General features: G+C 37.8%; 1 protein-coding gene across 3 annotated transcripts in view; it reads right to left on the bottom strand.

Moving 5' to 3' along the window:
- Nucleotides 1–162: 162 nt before the first annotated feature.
- The window catches only part of LOC137622247 (glucose dehydrogenase [FAD, quinone]-like), a 48,087-nt gene continuing 26,767 nt past the window's right edge, over nt 163–21,482 (bottom strand). For 2 of the 3 annotated variants that reach the window (XM_068352756.1, XM_068352758.1), the window contains 7 exons: nt 18,658–18,881; nt 13,401–13,591; nt 12,095–12,567; nt 7,164–7,556; nt 2,322–2,419; nt 765–941; nt 163–414 (listed from right to left, as the gene is read on the bottom strand). In XM_068352756.1, coding sequence (XP_068208857.1) covers nt 210–414; nt 765–941; nt 2,322–2,419; nt 7,164–7,556; nt 12,095–12,567; nt 13,401–13,591; nt 18,658–18,881 — 1,761 coding nt within the window. In that variant the 3' untranslated portion in view covers nt 163–209. The remainder of the gene's footprint in view (nt 415–764; nt 942–2,321; nt 2,420–7,163; nt 7,557–12,094; nt 12,568–13,400; nt 13,592–18,657; nt 18,882–21,482) is intronic. The other variant, XM_068352757.1, reaches the window with a different exon arrangement.

Genomic DNA, 21,482 nt, shown 5'->3' on the forward strand with positions numbered 1-21,482 from the left:
TTTGGTAATTTGGTTTTAAATTCATCCTAAAATTGTGTTTAAATATTTAAATGCAAATAGATATGAAAATTATAAAGTTTTAAAAGTTAATTCTCATAAACCCTAGGTTAACATATACAAGCAATCACATTGGATTTCAAAATTTTGCTAATAAAAAACAAAATATACAATATATATATATACTTTGCTATTATCGAGAGTATAAGATATTACAATTCATCATTCCCCTTATTGTTAAATGCTCCTTTCACTGGGATGAGTGGAACGGGGTTTGAGGGAACACTTTCATAATACTCTTGTATCATGTGAGCTCCCTTTTCAGCCACCATAGTTACAGGAGCATTTGTGTTACCGGAAGGAATGGTTGGGAATATCGAGGCATCAATCACACGAAGTCCTCCTACTCCGTACACTCTGCAAATGAAAATACAGTTTTTCAATTATAATTTACAAATCATTGACAATTTATCATACATTTTGCTAAAAAAAATTTATAAGTGACATTAAGTTTCAACTATTATCTGACTTGGTTCGTTTGAAAGATAAACTCTATTGACTATGAGATCATGTTTGGTTACATGCAAATCTGGTTATTAATATGAATATGCAATAATTATAAGAATGGAATTCTAAAATTTGTTAATTATGGATGAGTAATTAGGGGAATTTTTTCTTTTTTTTATTTAATACTTCCTTATCTTTTACAAGTGAAGTACCAAGTTCTAATTGTGAATAAATGTACAAAAAAAGAAATATGTCTCTACCTTAACTGGGGGTCAACTACAGACTCTGGATCCCAATAAGGCCCCATTTTTGCTGTACCACTATAATGGTATATTGTTAAGGTTAAATGGCGTGAATAACAATCCCAATACTCTTCGGTATTAATGTGGTAGTCAGTGCACCCTGGTAATTGATGCTCAAACAATTTAGCCCCAAATCTGTACAAAAGGAAAGCATTTACGGTAGTTAGAATATAATACAGTACATGAATAGCATTAAGATAGCTAGAATAAAGTTAGGTGCACGACTAAAATATATATGTATATATGAACTTTACCTTCAAACAAAACAAACAATTAGTGTTATAGATCAGGCCTACCGCTACATAAGAATAGTTCCATGCTAATACCCTCCCTCCATTGAGTAAGCTTCCAAGACCAACAGTCTTTGACAGGAAAAAGGCAGATGGTAATGGCACTGGCCGAGGGTTAATGAGAAAAAAAAAATAAAAAACTTCCAATTCTAGTGGTTATTGCCACTGATAACATGTTTTTCTATTGCATGATTTTATAGATTATTTTTCTGAATATTTTTATAGTTTGATCATTCTATGCTATTCAGGTACGTCCATGGCTAATCCTTTTTGGTGTAACTTTAAAATGGATACAAAATTTTTACCAAGTTCAGTGGATCCTCACTCTGTGTGTTGCCGAAGCTCTGTACATAGCTTGGCAGATGATAATCATCCCTTCGTTGCCATCAATGTACGCTTCGTGACGAACGAAAGTTTCGTAGATGTAAAGATTTAGTATATCCTAATTAGGTTTTATTAAAGTAAAAGATTAAGGGGCCTTAATGGAATCTGAACACTTTTGTTCAGACAATGTTAATTTGTTATGGTTCATGAAGTCCTAATTTTCTGAATATTATCCCGAGGAAGTTTCCTATTTGCTTAAAATTCTCGAATATTCCCCTTGTATGTTTTTGTGTTCCTGCAATATATTGTGATCCAGGAAACAATTATATTCTTCAGTCTGCAATAAATCATACATCTAGAATAGACCAATAAATTATATATAACAGTAAATAGTTTTCAATTCCCTTGTTTATTAACTATTTTTAAATGGAATAATGGCCATGGGCCTTCACATCTGACCAATTTTCAGATTGAGTAAGACCTATGTATTTCCTGGGTTCTTTACAACTGGTATTATTTTGTTGGGGAAACGATCTTTAGTTCGGAAAACTATGACCGTTAACTTCAACACTAGATTGAGAAACTTCCCTTATCCTTTAATGTCGCATCCAAGGCTTTTACCGGTCTTTAAAGTTACCCAAGGCGTTGGATGGAAACATCCCGACAAAGCCTGGAATCTGGTTTTAACATTAAGGCTGTGTTTAACCAGAAGAAACTGCCATGAAAATGTCTCGGTAGAAGACATACAAAATGGGAGGGGAATAAAGACTAAATGTACAAAGGAAAAAGGATGCACTGAAAAACGGCAATGATTCTGCAACTTAGCAGTGGGCAGCAGGAAATAGAAAGCCTATCATATGGCAAAATTACTACGCAAGGATACTCATACTTAATCACATACCTCTTAAAAGCTTCTGTTTGGCCCAGTTCAACTGCTATCTTGATACCTTTGACTAAAACATGCATGTCTTCTTCCTTGTCAAAATAATTCGCTATGATCTGAAAAGGAAAACTAAAAAGCAATAAAAAATAAATTGGGAAAAGGTGTTCAAATCCTACAAACTAATAAGGGGAGGGGGAAATAAACTAGGCAACAATATAAATTGACTTATAAGTTTCTCATACAAACCTATCAATCCAACCATATACTGTACTGTACCTAGCAATAACAATGTTAGAACAGATTTCAGATATAGTGAACTAAATCATCATAACCAGATGTTCAGTTGGTGTCGTAAAGGTCAACAACACTAGAGAAAGTACATAGGCCTGAGATGTTTATATTAATTTATTGTATATTTAATTACATAAAGGTATTAAAAACCATTTTTACCTTATTCTGGGGGTTAAAGTGTTGTGTGGTATCCAAGGATTTTCATGTGAAAGGCTAGACTAGGGAATCCAATATAATATATTGTCTCCCTTGCTATAGGGGTCAGTGTATCCATGTGCAAGGCCCGGAGTCTGTGTATACAAGGGAAACCTCGCAAGTTCAGGCTCATTTGAATTCGCCACAGCATCTTATAGCTGAAAATTGTCTTCTATGAGCAGCGTCATACATGGCATCCCCAAAAGGTACCAGCCTCACAGTCATAACTATGGCACAAGCCCTAAACCACCATTCATACCATCGAAGGGTACACAAGCATCCACTTGTGTGATTGAATCACTTCAAGAACATAAATAAGTTAAATACCTGTATTCAGGGGTTTTTTTCCTTCCTTTCATGGTTTATTATGGAATATAATCATGCTTGGTTAGTGCCAGAATTTGAACAATTTGTTTGTTTCTTGCCTCTAAATATTAGTGTGTTGTGTTTACTATAATTTCACAAGTACATTTACTGTCATAGACATTTTACCTAACATAAAAGGGAAGGTTGTTGATTGTCAGCATCATTTTGGTAACTACATATAAATAACAAATAGTATTCTTAATATATATCACACATTTTTTACTTACTACTGTATCCTTATTATTACAATTATTATTACTACTTGCTAAGCTACAAACCTAAATGGAAAAGCAAGGGCTCCAACAGGGAAAAGAGCCCAGTGAGGAAAGGAAACAATGAAAAAATAAAATATTTCAAGAGCAACATTAAAATAAATATACATACTGTACATACATATACCAAGGAACTTCCCCCAATTCTGGGGGGTAGCAGACATCAAACAAATGAAACAGAAAGGGGACCTCTCCTCTCTACGTTCCTCCCAGCCTGACAAGGGACTCAACCGAGTTCAGCTGGTACTGCTAGGATGCCACAGCCCACCGTCCCCCGTTATCCACCACAGATGAAGCTTCATAACGCTGAATCCCCTACTGCTGCTACCTCCGCAGTCATCTAAGGCACCAGAGGAAGCAGCAGGGCCTACCGGAACTGCATCACAATCGCTCGCCATTAATTCCTATTTCTAGCACACTCTCCTGCCTCTCTCATATCTATCCTCTTATCACCCAGAGCTTTCTTTACTCCAACCATCCACCCAAACCTTGGCCTTCCTCTTGTACTTCTCCCATCAACTCTTGCATTCATCACCACCTTTAGCAGACAGCCATTTTCCATTCTCTCAACATGGCCAAACCACCTCAACACATTCAGATCCACTTTAGCTGCTAACTCATTTCTTACACCCATTCTCACCCTCACTACTTCGTTCCTAACCCTATCTACTCGAGATACACCAGCCATACTCCTTAGACACTTCATCTCAAACACATTTAATTTCTGTCTCTCCATCACTTTCATTCCCCACAACTCCAATCCATACATCACAGTTGGTACAATCACTTTCTCACACAGAACTCTCTTTACATTCATGCCCAACCCTCTATTATTTACTACTCCCTTAACTGCCCCCAACACTTTGCATCCTTCATTCACTCCCTGACATACATCTGCTTCCACTCCACCATTTGCTGCAACAACAGACCCCAAGTACTTAAAACTGATCCACCCTCCTCAAGTAACTCTCCATTCAACATGACATTCAACCTCGCACCACCTTCCCTTCTCGTACATCTCATAACTTACTCATACCCACATTAACTCTCAACTTCCTTCTCTCACACACACTTCCAAATTCTGTCACTAATCGGCCAAGCTTCTCTTCCGCCATCTGCAACCAGTACAGTATCATCTGCAAACAACAACTGATTTATCTCCCATTCATATATACATGAGAGAGAGAGGAGAGAGAGAGAGAGAGAGGAGAGAGAGAGAGAGAGAGAGAGAGAGAGAGAGAGAGAGAGAGAGAGAGAGAGAGAGAGAGAGAGAGAGACCAATCGCTCACTTCATTTCCTATCCTAACACATGCTTTACTACCTTTGTAGAAACTTTTCACTGCTTGCAAACAATCTTCCACCAACTCCATATAACCTCATCACATTCCACATTGCTTTCCTATCAACTCTATCAATCGCTTTCTCCAGATCCATTAACGCAACATACACCTCCTTACCTTTTGCTATATATTTCTCGCACATCTGCCTAACAGTAAAATTGTGATTCATACAACCCCTACCTCTTCTAAAACCACCCTGTACTTCTAAGATTGCATTCTCTGTTTTATCCTTAATCCTATTAATCAGTACTCTACCATACACTTATCCAACTACACTCAACAAACTAATACCCCTTGAATTACAACACTCATGCCCCTCTCCCTTACCCTTATATAGTGGTACAATACATGCACAAACCCAATCTACTGGTACCATTGACAACACAAAATAATTATTAACAATCCCACCAACCATTCAAGTACAGTCACACCCCCTTCCTTCAACATCTCAGCTCTCACACCATCCATACCAGATGCTTTTCCTACTCTTGTTTCATCTAGTGCTCTCCTCACTTCCTCTCTTTCATTCTCATCTCCCATCACCGGCACCTCAACACTTGCAACAGCAATTATATCTGCCTCCCTATTTTCCTCAACATTCAGTAAACTTTCAAAATATTCCGCCCACCTTTTCTTTGCCTCCTCTCCTTTTAAAAACCTTCCATTTCCATCTTTCACTGTCTCTTCAATTCTTGAGCCAGCCTTCCTTACTCTCTTCTTTCCAAAACTATATCCAAATATATAATACATAAAATATAAAAACTTAAACAAAACAAGGGGAAGAGAAACAAGATAGAATATTGTGCCAGAGTGTACCCTTAGGCAAGAGAACTCTAACCCAAGACAGTGGAAGACTATGGTACAGAGGTTATGGCACTATCCAAGAGTAGAGAACAATGGTTTGATTTTGGAGTGTTCTTCTAGAAGAGTTGCTTACTATAGCTAGAGTGTCTCTTCTACCCTTACCTAGAGGAAAGTGGCCACTGAACAATTACAGTTCAGTAAGATGACTGGTTTGGCAATCTCAGTGTTGTCAGGTGTATGAAAACAGAGGAGAATATGTAAAGAATAGGCCAGACTATTCATTGTGTGCAGGTAAAAGGAAAATGAGCCGTAACCATAGAGAAAAATCCAATGTACTACTGTCTGGCCATTCAAAAGAACCTGTAACACTCTAGCGGTAGTATGTCAACGGGTGGCTGGTGCCCTTGAAAAGGTTAAAATAAAGAAAAAAAAAAGCCATTTCTATCTAAAGTTATCCTACATACAACACACAAAAAGAAACCCATTTTTTTTTCTTTCATCGCCAAACACAGGAAATATCAAACAAACAAACGAACAAATAGATTTACACATCCAAGAGATAACTACAAATACTTATAGCTTTTAGTAAACAGTATGAAAACTCATTTATCATAAGAAGTTTAGAATAAATATGGAAATTATATTAAAAGTACTATTTATTTATACGTGCACATATCCTCGATAGCAATAACTTGAATCGGCTGAACATTTTTACATTTTCTCACCTGGGCTTGCATAACTAATTTTCAAACTTACTCAAAACCTTTTACTGTATGAAAAAAATTGCAGATACACCAATATGTTATAGACTAGTCTATAATTTGCGAATATGGATAACAAAGAGTGTAACTTATTTAGTTAGGTTTTTAATGCTACCGAGTGACCTTTTATTATGGGGAGAGATTTAGCAATTTTTAAAAGTTTATTCACTAGATGTACAATTACCTAGTACACCATTAATATTAACCCTTTTACCCCCAAAGGACGTACTGGTACATTTCACAAAACTCATCCCTTTACCCCCATGGACGTACCGGTACGTCCTTGCAAAAAACTGCTATTTAAATTTTTTTTTGCATATTTTTTATAATTTATTTGAGAAACTTCAGATATTTTCCAAGAGAATGAGACCAACCTGACCTCTCTATGACAAAAATTAAGGCTGTTAGAGCAATTTGAAAAAAATATACTGCAAAATGTGCTTGAAAAAAAATTACCCCTGGGGGGTAAGGGTTGGAAAGTTCCAAATAGCCTGGGGGGTAAAAGGGTTAATATGACAGCAGTCTAAAATTTCTGATCTAATTAAATTATTTTAATCAGTTCCCATAATTATAGCTGGATTAAACGAGCTGTCAAACCAACCACTCCCAGAAAATTAAAGGTGGATCTGTACTCTATATGAATAATGGGGTTATTAAAAAAATTCCTCTCGACGTCAGGCTCATTTTCAAGCAAAATCAAATCATACAAAAATTGTGACATCTAAAAATGTAATAATCATATTACACAATGAATGATGTTACTCTGTTCACTATCATTGCAAGACACTCATTTGATCTAAATACAGCATAATATACAAAAACACTAATTACCTCTGGGTACTCATAGGGATCTGTAGACTTCAGCTGAAGGTAGCCTCGACTGAGTGGCCGCAAAAGCTTCGTAATAATGGTGAAATGATGTATTTTATGCAGGTAGCGATAATAATCATCCCAATACTCCCTCTTTAGTCCAAGAGTCTTATAGAAAAAATCTCCATCGTCTGATCCATGCGAGCCAGAGAGGAATTGAAATTCTATATCCGGCCAGTCATATGTAGCATTGTCGCTTGACACAAACCCGAGACCCTCTACACCACCGAAAGTTGTCAGGGGCCCAGTGCCTAAGGTAGCAAATTGAAAAAGGGCTGGAAATGTACTTATGAGGTTTGTCATCAGTGATACGGGCTCTGTGATGGTAAAAATTGGCCCAGATGCAACATGATCCTGAAAGAAGAAATATAAATTAAAATACAAAGAAAAGTTGAATATAACAGCCTCTTTGAAATCTATACAAATACAATAAAGTTTTCGCTTATTATATTCATACACTTGTCACATAAAAGGGATTTAAACAAATGCCGTACTGCTTTATTGGTAGAAAAAGAAATTCCAACGAAACCACAGAACTAAAATCCCGTTGCTCTTACAGAGGTGACAGGCAGTTTTTTTCTTATAAAAAAGAATAAAATGCATTGGGTCTTATCTGACAAGTAACTTCGTAAAAACTGTACTTGGAATGGATGTCATACCATATTTTACAGATATTACAATGTACATTATATCTGCAAGATCAGCAAGATGGTAGCACAATTTACAGGTATAAATGACAAAAGTCAGAACATATAAATTGAAAGGTAAATCTCAATAATGAGCAAAATAAAAACTTTTAGAAATTAGATAAAATATAGTATGCCAAAAAGTTCTCTTATATTACCTCACACATTCAAAAGGTATAACCCCCACAAAATATACTAGAGGAATCTTGCCATAACCCTTGGTGTAAAAATTATATTAAAAAGGGAGAGACCTGTGTCGCCCGGTGAAAAGGTCCTTCTTGTCACTTTTCTGATAAAAATAACTTCCAAATATACCAGAGAAAGTTAAAGCATGGAATGCAGAGGTTACTACCCTCGCGCGAGCACCCCTAAGGGCGACGTGTATAAAGAGAGGGCGTGTGAAAACCACTATTCACAGGTCGTCTTCCATTTAGAGTAATCCTTCGTCAATATAAGTGGGGTGAGCCGACACAGCGGTCCTAACCATACCAACCTGAACCACCCTACCGACGCCCGACACCAGCGCCATCTGACATCCTTCTTTTTGGACTCGTGTTGCGACGCTTACCCTTTTGCCTGTGCTGTGTTTTTTGGCTCGTTTTGGACCTTTTTACATCATGGCTGAAACTCTCATTTAATGCAGAGAGAGTAAAAGGAGATTTCAATTCTATTCACTAATTTTATGTAGTTTCAAATTACTGCTTTGTACACTCATGTAGTGCTTCCTTTTACTACTGTATATTTTGGCGTATAAGGTGACCTGCAGATATGATGACCCCAAATTCTAGGCAATATTTCTTGATTTTAGCTCGAATCATAGTTATAAGGTGACTTTTAAAAATCAAAACTCTGGGGGTATTTGTTGTTTTGCTTACCTTGACCTTAAAAAAAAAAACCATGAAATAAAGTACAGTATTAACATGAATATAAAAAAAAAATAACTACGATCCTTTCGTCATGCTTACGGCCGAATGTGAGCAAAACATGCGTTCTATGCAGGGTTGCCAAATGTGCCTAACAGAAAACTGGAAAACCACTGTTGAAATCACGCATTTCAGGCCAAAACAGTTAGATTTATCTGCAGCTACTGTTCAAATCTGCAAACAAGCCACTCAACCCGCTATATTTAATGGGATTCCTGTCAGTTTGCCAACACTGTTCACATTCCTGGGGTATTCAAAACGTTCCACACAAGTTAAGCGCTAACTATGCTTATCAATGGACAAAGGCAATCGGTAATTTGTACATTTAAAAACAAAGATTAGAGGATATCTAAAATGTTGTTAGTTAACCCTTTTACCCCCAAGCTATTTGGAACTTTCCAACCCTTAACCCCCAGGGGTTATTTTTTTTCAAGCACATTTTGCAGTATATTTTTTCTAAATTGCTCTAACAGCCTTAATTTTCGTCATAGAGAGGTCAGGTTGGTCTCATTCTCTTGGAAAATGACTGAAGTTTCTCAAAAAATTATCAAAAATATGCAAAAAAAAAAAAAAAATGAAAATAGCAGTTTTTGGCAAGGACATACCAGTAAGTCCATGGGGGTAAAGGGATGAGTTTTGTGAAACGTACCAGTACGTCCTTTGGGGGTAAAAGGGTTAACAATGGCCTGCTAGCATAATAGCAGCATGCTTGGGTTATTCGAAATCATTCCAAAAACTGAGCACTAACTATACTTATCAACAAACAAAAGCAATCGGTAGAAATAATAGTTGTCTATTATCCAAAATTATTATTTACCTCCAAAATAATAATAAATGTTTAATGAATAGCTGATTGTTATCCTATATGTCATTTCGGAATCACCAGCAAAACCATGAAAATATAAAGCTATTATGAGTGCTCCCAGAAGTCGTTTTGTTTACGCTAGCCACTCAGCTGAGCAGATCACTCGCAATTTACAAATGCATTTTACTGTGGAATTATCAGGTAGGTAGTTTTATTATAAGTGAATTGTTTCAAATACAAATATTTACATCGAGTTACCACAACGAGGCAGTTATCAGCTTAGGCTAGGCTAAGGTCTCTAGTTACCAGTACAGAGACATAACTGGATTAAAGGTTCAATTTTTGTTACTGTTAGATAAGACAAACCCCCTTTTTAAGGGCGATTTTTTTGGTTTAAACGGTTTTCTTATACACCGAAATATACGGTAGTTATAATTAAAATAATCTTCACTAAATAGATTAATAGTCATGCATTAAAGCTATGATAATGTTGGCCCAAATGTTCCATAAATATAAGACATCTTCATTTAGAAAACTAATCAACTAAAAATGTCGGAGAGAAATATTTTAAGGGACTTTCCTAAGACCTCAGGTTTGTTGCTGATAAAAACTGGAAAATTAAATGAAATATATAAGACAGATGAAAGGGAGAGAAAAATTACATTTAAAGTGCAAGGGTAGGGGGTTAGATAGCAATTCACTTCTAAGAAATAATCCAATACTTTAGATTTTATCACACAAACCTATTCCAATAATCATAATTAACACAAAAGAATTCAACACAGCACAGGCTTAAGCAAGATCCCAGGTCCCAAGTAGAAAATAGTCAATGACTGCTATTTCATCAATAAAATAGATAATAGTGAGGCTATGAGGAATGAACTTATACTAAAAATAAAGGGTCGGTATGAAATATATTGTCTTTTAGAAAGGTATGCTTGTATCATGGAAAAATCATTACATACAATTAGTCTTAATCAAAATAGATTATCATTTTCCATTATTACAAGCAAAACTTTTCCTCTTGTTAACAACAGATTCAGATAATGTACCAAAAATATTCCCAGATTTCATCCCCTGCAACTCTATAATAAACAATCATCATCCAAACCTCCCAGAGCACGCAGCTCTACCTGGCAAGTTCTGACTAGCAGAGCACGCATGGTGATTTAACAAAGGTTATCATGATTGCTGAAGACTTCAGGAAGTCTTGCGAGACCCTAGCGGTGTAGCTAAGCATGTGATGGGTTGCAAGACAATCGTAAGAATCACCAGAAAACTCAGCTAACCAAGGAGGTGGACTCTCTGGTGAGGACACCCTCTCACACTTGTGAGGATGTCTGCTGTAGAACACCAAAGGGGCGGAAAGTTCAGAAGGGGAAGGAAGATCAGACTTCCTTGTGCTGAGCAGGCCCAGAGTGCGCACCATCCCAGGAGGGTGAACGCGCTAGGGAGGAACTCTAGCGAGAACCACCCTGCGGATCTTAGATGGGGGAGGGTCAGTCGAGGACAAAAATTCGAGGGTACAAGACAGCGTAGCCGGGGCTCCCTCCTATCAGCTCAAGAAGGGTTAGTGCCAAAATAAACCCGGCAGGAGTGGAAATCCTTTCATGCTGTGCACCCTTGGCCAGCACCTTTAACAGCCAGTCCTTAAAGGGTGGACCCGAAATCCCTAAGGACGTTCACAGAAGACGCAAAGGGTTTTGCAATACAGTTTTACCCCAGGAGGCAACTTCCTCAACCTCACTAGGGGAGGAGGAAGAAGCAGCTCAACCTGAAAATATACCGAGAGGTTAACGACCATCACTCTCACATCCCCAATTCTCGGAGGAGACCGATTGACCTGAGTCAGAGAGGAGTGTATCAGGGGAATGAGAAAGAAGACAGAATTTCTTCGACATCGTAGAAGACACCGAATGTGAAGAATCCCTCTTAAACTTCGTCTTCCTCCTTCTCCTGCCATACCACTCCCATTAGGAAGATGGCTACTACTTACACTCTGGGCAAGGGGAAGCCTTCATGCAGGACTGACCTGTACGTGAAGAACAAATACGCGGCACGAAAGTGCTGCAGGAGCAAACTTGCGTGACGTGCTCCCTTGAGTAGACACACTGTTCAATTGAAAAAGAAAGTCAAATTTTAAATTTTAGCCAGCCAGTTGAGAATGTGGAAGATGTCTGTCTTCAACCACGACCGAGATTAAAGTAAAGAAGATACTATTGTGTGAGGGGGTAGTATTTCTCCCATTACCAGTTTAACTAATGTTGACACCTTAAAAGTTTTTATAGCCATATACCAGCTTGCGCCGATTTCTTCTCCTATGTAAAGAATGTAAGGTTTGTATTTTGTGTAGGAAGAAAATGACAATTAGAAAAAGCTCTGAGAACTTCAAGTCCTCGCACTTCTAAACTAAAACTTTTCTTTTCTTCAATTTCTACAACTATGCATTACTGTGCAGCTAAAACATGATATTCTTACCTGTAAATTTCTACCAACTGGTAAATCTTGAATGACAGATATGTTATGCTCAGCAAGATGACTGGCTGGCCCAATGCCTGACAGCATGAGCAGTTGTGGAGAACTCAGAGCACCTGCTGATAAGATTACTTCTCTTCGAACTAAAACTTTCAAGTCACTCCTCTTGTTACGGTTAAAGGTCACGCCGTACGCCCTCTTCAATTCAGGATGAATGAGCACTTTAGTTGCAAAAGCATTTAGAGCAACGTGCAAATTGGGGCGGTCACGAGCAGGCCGAAGGAAACCCCGGGCATTAGAACATCTGTAACCATTCCTTATGTATCCTTGGGGTATCATAAAACCAGTCTGATGGTGTCCATTACAGTCCCCAACTGGATAACCCAGTTCATATGCTGCATCTAGAAAAGTTGAAGATAATCTCGTCCTCCAAGCAGCTTCACTAACTGTGAGATAACCACCACTCCTATGGTATTCTGTTTGATTTATAGAGCATTGTTAACTATTTTGCAATTCAATATATTTCATTTAACTCAAATTAGCAAACAAAATTTCAGGAACCCCTTATTTCACTTCTACTGGTCCTTAACTAGTAAAATACTTTCATTTACTACCGTTTACTTTACCATTTGAAACAGGAAGTAACCTCAACAATTGGTAAACACTTGTCACACATTTCTAATATGTAATAATACAAAATTGCTCAGACAATAACTTCACGGACCCGAATCATTGTATATTCAAAGCACAAAATCTTAGTAAACAATAACCAGTTCCCAAACATACAAATGACTTAATCCTATACAAGGAGCCGACAAACTTCTCGTAGACTTGGGCAACGAGACCGAATCCACAAAAAAACAAATGTAGACAAGATATGCCCAGCTTCTTGAATTAAGGGTTAATATAAATTATCCTACCCTGATGCTGCAAGAACAAGAGCTTGCATGGTAGGACGGCCATTAATACAACGTAATAAAAGGGTTAGTAACGGCCTCAATCATGTTTACTCTTAGCCTAGTGAAAACCATTACATAAAGAATAGAAATGCAATTTGTAAAAATATCTTGTCTCAATTTGGATTGGTCGCTTTAAAAAAAAAAAAAAAGTGCAAAGCTGCAATAAAAAGAAAACCCAGCACCCTAATTATGAATTAAAAGTTTAGAAAGCTTGGGCATGCATATGAAAGTAAGTGGTGATGAAAGGCACAAACAAATGGGTTCATGATACAATAGTTCAAGTAAATATCTCAAACAAATTTCCTATTCATGAACTAACAAACAGTACAAACTGACTTAAGTGTACACACCTCTATCCTCTAGGAAGGAGGGATTTTGGTTATCCTCAGACATTCTGAAAAAGGGCAAGATTTTGTCAAACCCCCACCCACGGTTGCCCATCCACTCCCACTGGTCATAGTCTCTTTTGTTCCCCCGGACATAAAGCATGAAGTTTATACTACTGGAACCACCAATAACTTTCCCACGAGGAAAGTTACATCTGAAATAGATAAAAGGATTTTTTAGTTGAATTGTAACAAGGATACCCAAACTGTGTAATAAATAACCCTTCACACATCTAGGTTCTAAAATTGGCTTACAACTAAGTATAAAAACATGGATCAAGTTTCTAAAAACTTTAACTCAAAAGAATATGCATACATGAAAAGCAGTGTAGAAATAATTAAACATTCCTATGCTTGGAAATATCAATGGTTTTATTTTCTTTCATGTTATCTAATCAAACATTTGCTTAATCATTCAATTAACCCTTTTACCCCCAGGCTATTTGGAAATTTCCAACCCTTAACCCCCCAGGGGGTTATTTTTTTCCCAGCACATTTTGCAGTATATTTTTTTTAAATTGCTCTAACAGCCTTAATTCTCGTCATAGAGAGGTCAGGTTGGTCTCATTCTCTTGGAGAATGCCTGAAATTTCTCAAAACATTATCAAAAATATAAAAAAAAAAAATTTATAGCAGTTTTTTGCAAGGACGTACCAGTACGTCCATGGGGGTAAAGGGATGGGTTTTGTGAAATGTACCAGTACGTCCTTTGGGGGTAAAAGGGTTAAAAAGGTAGCCCCTCAACTACTGGCTATCAGCCTTTTCTTTTCTCTTTATAGTTTAAAGAAAGAAAATTTGAACTAACTTTAAATCTAGCCCTAGAATTACCAAATTATTTTACTGGTTAATTTTATTTTTTTTTTTTTGTATACATTCCAAATAGTCTCCAAGCACTGAAACTATTTGTCTGCAGTAGGTACAGTATATCAGTAATACCCCTCATTACATCAGTTTGCCATACTTCAGTCGTGACTTTTGTCTTTCATCCTTAAATGTTATTGTAAATACAAAAATAAAATCTGTTATGATACGACCTCACATCGTACAATGATGATGAAGTACTGAACTCAAAGCTTAGCATAGAAGTTTATTAATATAGATATAAGGTTTTTTTTAATGATTGCTGGTTGTAAGTACTCTTTTTGCTTATTACACGTACTGTATAGGGAGTGTATAAGTTACTTTAAAGGGATAAAATCTGACCTACGTCGAAAATCAATTTATTTCGACCTCAGGTCTCTTGGAACCAATCAACGAAATACGGTATTACTGTATAATAGATTTTGGTTAGTTCATCTACAATATTGAAAAAATATTTCAATATTTAAATAAACTTTTCTGAAATGTACTGTACATACAGTATAAGAAGGCTATAACAAGCTATAACAAGTAAAAACAGCTAACGAAATAATGTACTATATACAGAACTACATAAAACACAAGCTGCGACTTTACAAAAAATTTCTTGACTCACAGTCTTGGCAAGACCAAATGGATAAGGTTTCAGCCGATGCAGTAGAGTATCTTAAATTTTTATTCTATCCCACAATGTTCCTTTGAAATGAAATTTAGCTTTTAAAACTTTGGAAACCAGTCACCACTAGTGCCTGGTGATGCATATATAAAAAAATATTTCATTGGAAAATTTATAGATCAAAACAGAAGCAAACAACATAATAGTATTGGTTTTTCTAACAAGATTCACTAGTACTGTCATATATTCATTAAACCTATTGAATTTTTATTTATTCATTAATAATCTTTCCATAAAATAAAGACTGATGGGAGGGAAGGTAACATTTGTCGATATACATACATACATATACCAAGGCACTTCCCCTAATTTTGGGGGGTAGCCGACATCAACAAATGAAACAGAAACAAAAAGGGGACCTCTACTCTCTACATTCCTCCAGCCTAACAAGGGACTCAACCGAGTTCAGATGGTACTGCTGGGGTGCCACAGCCCACCCTCCCACATTATCCACCACAGATGAAGCTTCATAATGCTGAATCCCCTACTGCTGCTACCTCCGCGGTCATCTAAGGCATAGGAGGCAGCAGCAGGGCCTACCGGAACTGCGTCACAATCGCTCGCCATTCATTCCTATTTCTAGCACGCTCTCTTGCCTCTCTAACATCCATCCTCCTATCACCCAGAGCTTCCTTCACTCCACTTCACTAAACTCATTTGTCGATATAAAACGTCAAAATTCATACTGGTCCACTGGTTTGGGACTGGATTCGGAGTAATGAATTTCAGCCAAGTGATATACACACACATTAATATAACTTCTGTGATTGCTCACATTTATTCCTTTATTACACTAGTTTATCTATCTAATGCTTACTTATCCATCAATATCATTCAAAGGTAAAACAGAGGAGTTCAGATTACTGGCAAGCATAGATCACCTTCCCCAGGGGGCATGATTAGATTAGGAAAAAAGTTTTCAATCAGAAGCAAAGTGGCAAATACAACTACTTATTTTGATGAAATAAGATGGGATATCCAACATGGGAAACTATGCAATTTGTTCATGTTATTTGTTAAATGTATTAAGTAATAATTTTTATTCAAAATATTAAAATTTTTAGTTTCTTTTTATTCTATGGGTGAACATCCTATCCTGTGGAAACTTGTTATATAAATTTAATAATAAGACTACTGTAGATAGTAAATTTTCACGTAAATTCACAAAGAATACGTTCATTATGACTCTTGCATTCTTTTAGGATTTCATGATAAGGGTAAAAGTACGAAAGATGTAAACCTCATGTTAGTAGAGCAGGATTCCTTCAGCTCCTTCATCACCATCTGCGGCAATAAAGCTCATAAGACCCGTGGTGATGGGATACGCAACTGCAGCAGGCATCGCCATATGTAGCAATAACTCTGAAGGTCTATTGCTCACGAGACTCTTATGACCCTGGAGACATGAAAGGAGAGGCAGAGACTGTAAGCAATTGGCTGGCATCACCCTCTGAGGCGATACTGTAACCCTGTTGGGTTATGGTCCACAAGAATCGTTGCTGCCCTGAGGGCACGATGGAGTGGAGGTGGTGGCCACAAGCAGTTGGCAGGCATCACCTTCTGAGTGCTCTGAAGAGCTTGAATAAGGCCCGACGAATCTAGCACTTATTCAGAACCCCCAAAGGAGGGAACTCCACAGGTGAGGAGTGCCTCGCTTGCAGATAAATGGCACTCTACACTGGGCGGAGAAGCTTCGTGCTTCAAACACTACAGGCTCTCAGTGCTCTGTCTGATGGTGGTTCGTGTAATCAGCGAGCTTATAAGACTAACCTAAGTCAGCTTCTGGGTTACCCTCGTACTCCAGCATTAGGGGGCACATGAGAAAACACCCCGACTGGTAACTCAGAGGAGCACCGGTTGCAGCTGCCCTCTTTCGTACGCTGAACCTGTAGAAACGAAGGGAGCAGATGCAGAGAGCTTCAGCTAAGGGCACGAGAAACTATTGGTGCATTACTTCCACAGTCTCAGAAAGGACAACCATTGTCAATCCTTAGGGAGGAAGATATGAACTCCTGATAAGCCCTTAACTGTAGTATGCTCAAAAATCCATTCCGCAACAATGGGTTGTACGGGGATCAAGCGGCCATCACTCTTACTCGATTTTCCTCCGGAGGATAACAAGCGAGCAGAGTTAGAGTGGAGGGATCAAGCCGACGGAGAAAAAACTCTGGACTACTTCACCTTCGAGGAAACCGCCCCACAAGGCGAAGAATCCCTTTAGATTTCTCCCTCTGTCATCTACTGAACCTCACCCACCGGGAGGATGGCTACTCCCGACACTTTTTACGAGGAGAGTCCTGCGAGCAAGACTATACTCCTCAAGCAGGACAAAAAGAATGGGGATTGATCCCAGTAGCCAACATGAAGGTGCCACATTGGCGTCCTTCAAGGCCGGGAGAAGCCCAAAGCCCAAGAACTCCTTGAAAGCAAAAAGTCAAAGTAAGTTGTTAACGTGAGAAAGAAATGGCACGTCTACCCTCCTTCGAGAAAAATGCATAAGTGATGACATATCACAGGTGAGTATGTGATCAGGGTGGATGGTCTGTCCGCTAAATAGCGGTGGTGGTTATTCATACCTCACTAAAAGTCTTATGACTAGTTTCCAGCTTCACCAAAGTATATTCCTTATAAAGAGAAAAAGGGTTTGTATCAAGTGTTAGAACAAAGGGATTTTTGGGGAGTTACTGTGTGGTGTCTAAGAACATTCCATCTCCTTAGATTTGTAAAGGGAGCTGTGATTAACAGAGGCATACTTTTATCAAGAAAAGATGGCTTCCGGTGGTGATCAAACACCCAGGTGACACACTGTTGTCTACCCAATGATCAGTATGGTTCTCAAGGAGTGATACGTCATCTGTTGGCAGACGAGATTAGTTCGAGGGGCTGAGAAAGGTTCTAGAAAGCCTGGGTTCAAGCCAAGTTCATGCTTTGCAAGCTGATAAAATGACCCAAGAGCAGTGAGAACAATATATCTTTTGAATATCATGTCATATTCAATGCCTTGTTCAAACCTTTACAGTTAAGTCCTAGAGGACCACACAGCACCTCAAAAAACTCAATTTTTTTATGAGATTGCTCTCACACCATGTTACTCCCTATTTCTCTCTTGGTTTAACATAAATGTTTGGTGATAAGACTTTTCTACATTTCCAATTACAATAACACCAAATTTGTTCAAAGCAACCATTTTTTCATATTATAGTACTCAAGAACTCAAACTTCGATAAAATCTAGATAGTGTTATGAATGATAAAAAAACCCTTAGCTCTACTCCCAAGTGAATTTTGGTTAACTTTCCTAATATTAAGAGCAGACATAATTAATTGGGATTACTCACACCTACACAGTACTTGAAAGTAGCCAACACACAATAAGCAACTTTTCAAATTGCTTCTACTGAGGCTACTATTTAAGGATAAATATTTGATATCTGGCTTCAATTTGACATTATACATTTGAAAAAATTCAGAAAAAATTATGGATTTTAATTGAACAATAATTTTTTACTACGCCTTCCATATCTTTAAAATATTCAAAATCAACATTCAAAGACTTAAATTGTTTAAATTAAAATGCACTAGAATGCAGTAAAGATTGAAGACAATTCTTCTCCACACCATTAAGGTCCATTTGTACTTCAATTTTATCTCTATTATATTTTTCATAAAAGATAAAAACAGTACCCACCTATGATCTATCATTGCCAAGCACGAAGTTGACGAAGGCTCCGTTTTATACTGCCAATCCATATCTGAAAGCTGAAGGTAGCCAACAAGACCAGGTATCATTGATATTTTTGTTTCTTGTCCTCCAGCTTCTAGTAGAGCAACAGTCACATTGGGATCTTCCGAGAGCCTTGAAGCCAAAACACTACCAGCAGATCCACCACCAACTATCACAAAATCATACTCCTGTAATTTGAAACAAGATATAAAAGTCAAATTCTGTTCAGCATTGGTCAGCTTAGAATAGGAAAGCAATGCTACATCTCTGTTAAACAGTTAACCCTTTTACCCCCAAAGGACGTACTGGTTCATTTCACAAAAGCCCTCCCTTTACCCTCATGGACGTACCGGTACGTCCTAGCAAAAAAAATGCCATTTTTTTTTTTTTTTTTCATATTTTTGATAATTTTTTGAGAAAATTCAGGCATTTTCCAAGAGAATGAGACCAACCTGACCTCTCTATGACAAAAATTAAGGCTGTTAGAGCAATTTAAAAAAAAATATCCTGCAAAATGTGCTGGGGAAAAAATAACCCCCTGGGGGTTAAGGGTTGGAAATTTCCAAATAGCCTGGGGGTAAAAGGGTTAAGTCATGGGGCACCAATTTGACAACACAGTAACTAAAGTAGAAAATCCCAAACTTGATGCAAGATAATCTCCTTCATGAAATGCATCTGATAAGATGTGAGGGAATAAATAGACTGAATCAAAACTGACAGGAGGCAGATGAGAAAGCAGAGACTATTTTCATCTGACTCAACTTAAATCATAAAAGGGATTTTGACGAAGGAAAAATCTATTTCTGGGGAGAGACCTGTGACGCCCGGTGAAAAGGGTCCTTCTTTACGCTTTTCTAATATAAATCTTCCAAATATACTAGAGAAAGATAAAAGCATGGAATGCAGAGGTTACAACCCTCGCGCGATCACCTTGTGGGTGTCGTGTATTTAACAAGGGCGTGTGAAAACCACTATTCACAGGCTGTCTTCCATTTAGATAATCCCTTCATCAAAGGGGAGGGCCGTGACAGGCCCTAGAGACTTGTAGCTTCTAGAACTGTATGGTCAGCTCTTCAAACGAAGAAGATCCTCAACTTAAAAACTTTAAACATTTGGAGAAACAGACACAAATCCAAGGGAAATTATAAATCTCAGATATTGTATCAAAAGTCCATAATGAAATACGGTACTGTGATAAAACAATATTATATAATTTAATGTAGTAAGAAAGAGGGTATCTGCAATCTAAAACAGGACTACCTGTTGACTTTTGCAGCTGAAAATCATAGGTGAAGCCTACCTTACTGAGTTTGTAAATAGCGGAATTCCTAAAGCGATAGGTTTTAGTAATAAAATGGTTTGTATCTTTAAAAATGTAATGTTAATAAATGTGAGGTCTGTAAACATCAAGCCTGAATAAAAAAAAAAAAAAATTAGAATTTGTAAAATAATGTACAGGAATTTCCTTCCAAATTTCCTTGAAACTCTACCGTAAAATTAGTTTTTCTTTAGCAATAAAAAATTTGCAAGAGCTACATATATCCATGAAATAAGCCGAACTGTACTTGATGGTACCTAAACATGCCAAATTCAGAGAAAATTTATATTTGTCCCTAATACAAACCTGTAATTATTTGTGGATAATCCTTTGGCAAAGCTGGAAAGTAGCCACTAGACTAAAAGTGCTAGGAGGCAACCCTGCCAAAGTGCTAGGTAGCAACCCTGCTTAACCGCTTGAGCGAGTAGGCCGGGGGTGGCTGGGGGGTACCCAGCCACTTCTATGTATGCTCTCACAGTGGTGAGCTACATGACTTTTGATTGCAGGCAGGACTTCTGAGGGACAGGTGATAGCAGGCCAATTTAAATAAATAACTAGAGGTTTGTATTAGTTAGGGAAAAATAAAATTTATCTCCAAATGTCATTTCTTCCCATACTAACAAAACTTACGTTATTTATGTGGATGACTCACTCTTAGGTAGGTGGAAGTCCTAATTCTGGCATGGACATTTACCCAGTTTTACCTAGTAGAGTATATACTATGGTCTAGGGAAAACTCTGACACCCTGCTAAAATATACAAAGCGAGTATAATAGCAGCCTGAGCAATTCATTGTCATGAGAGTTATGTACGTCTTAAATGAACACATTTCGAGTTTATATAGGAATTAGTAAAGACGTTTCCCATTGTTTACATCGCGGGAAGCACCGGGGACACGGATAATATCACAAATTTCAAGTAATTTGTATTTTTCCTAACATACTTACCTCGAAACACTTTCTTAGGAGTCACTGGTGGCTCCTCTCTAACGACCAGAGTTTTGCGTAGTTTACCCTACTACCATTCTCTAAGTGACCTGATAGCGGGAGGGAACGTGACCTGGGGCAATGCCCGAGGTCGGCCATGAGGTTACGCAAGGAAGTGATAATTACCTGCAGAGGTTGATGCCAGCTTACAGAGGGACCCATGGTGCTGTACCCCAAGGTAGGGGAAGATGATGAAAGGAAAGCAAGACATACTCTCATTCATCCCAGTCTTAATCTCTAGTAACCAATGCCTTCAAACAACTGCTACTTGTCCACCAAGGAGCCCGAGGTACTGTATTTTTAAACCACTTGTTGAGCAGCAACCACAGGACCGATAGTGAATGTATCGAGTCTCCTGTGGGTTACGTCTTTTAAATAGTGGGCTGTGAATGTATTTTGTCGTTTCCACTCGCCTACTTGTAATACTTGCAACACTGAAAAGTTGCGTTTGAATCCCAGGGACGTGATGCCCTTGACATCATAGG

Source organism: Palaemon carinicauda, chromosome 29, assembly GCF_036898095.1.
Source record: "Palaemon carinicauda isolate YSFRI2023 chromosome 29, ASM3689809v2, whole genome shotgun sequence".
In the NCBI taxonomy this organism is placed as follows: Eukaryota; Metazoa; Arthropoda; class Malacostraca; order Decapoda; family Palaemonidae; genus Palaemon; species Palaemon carinicauda.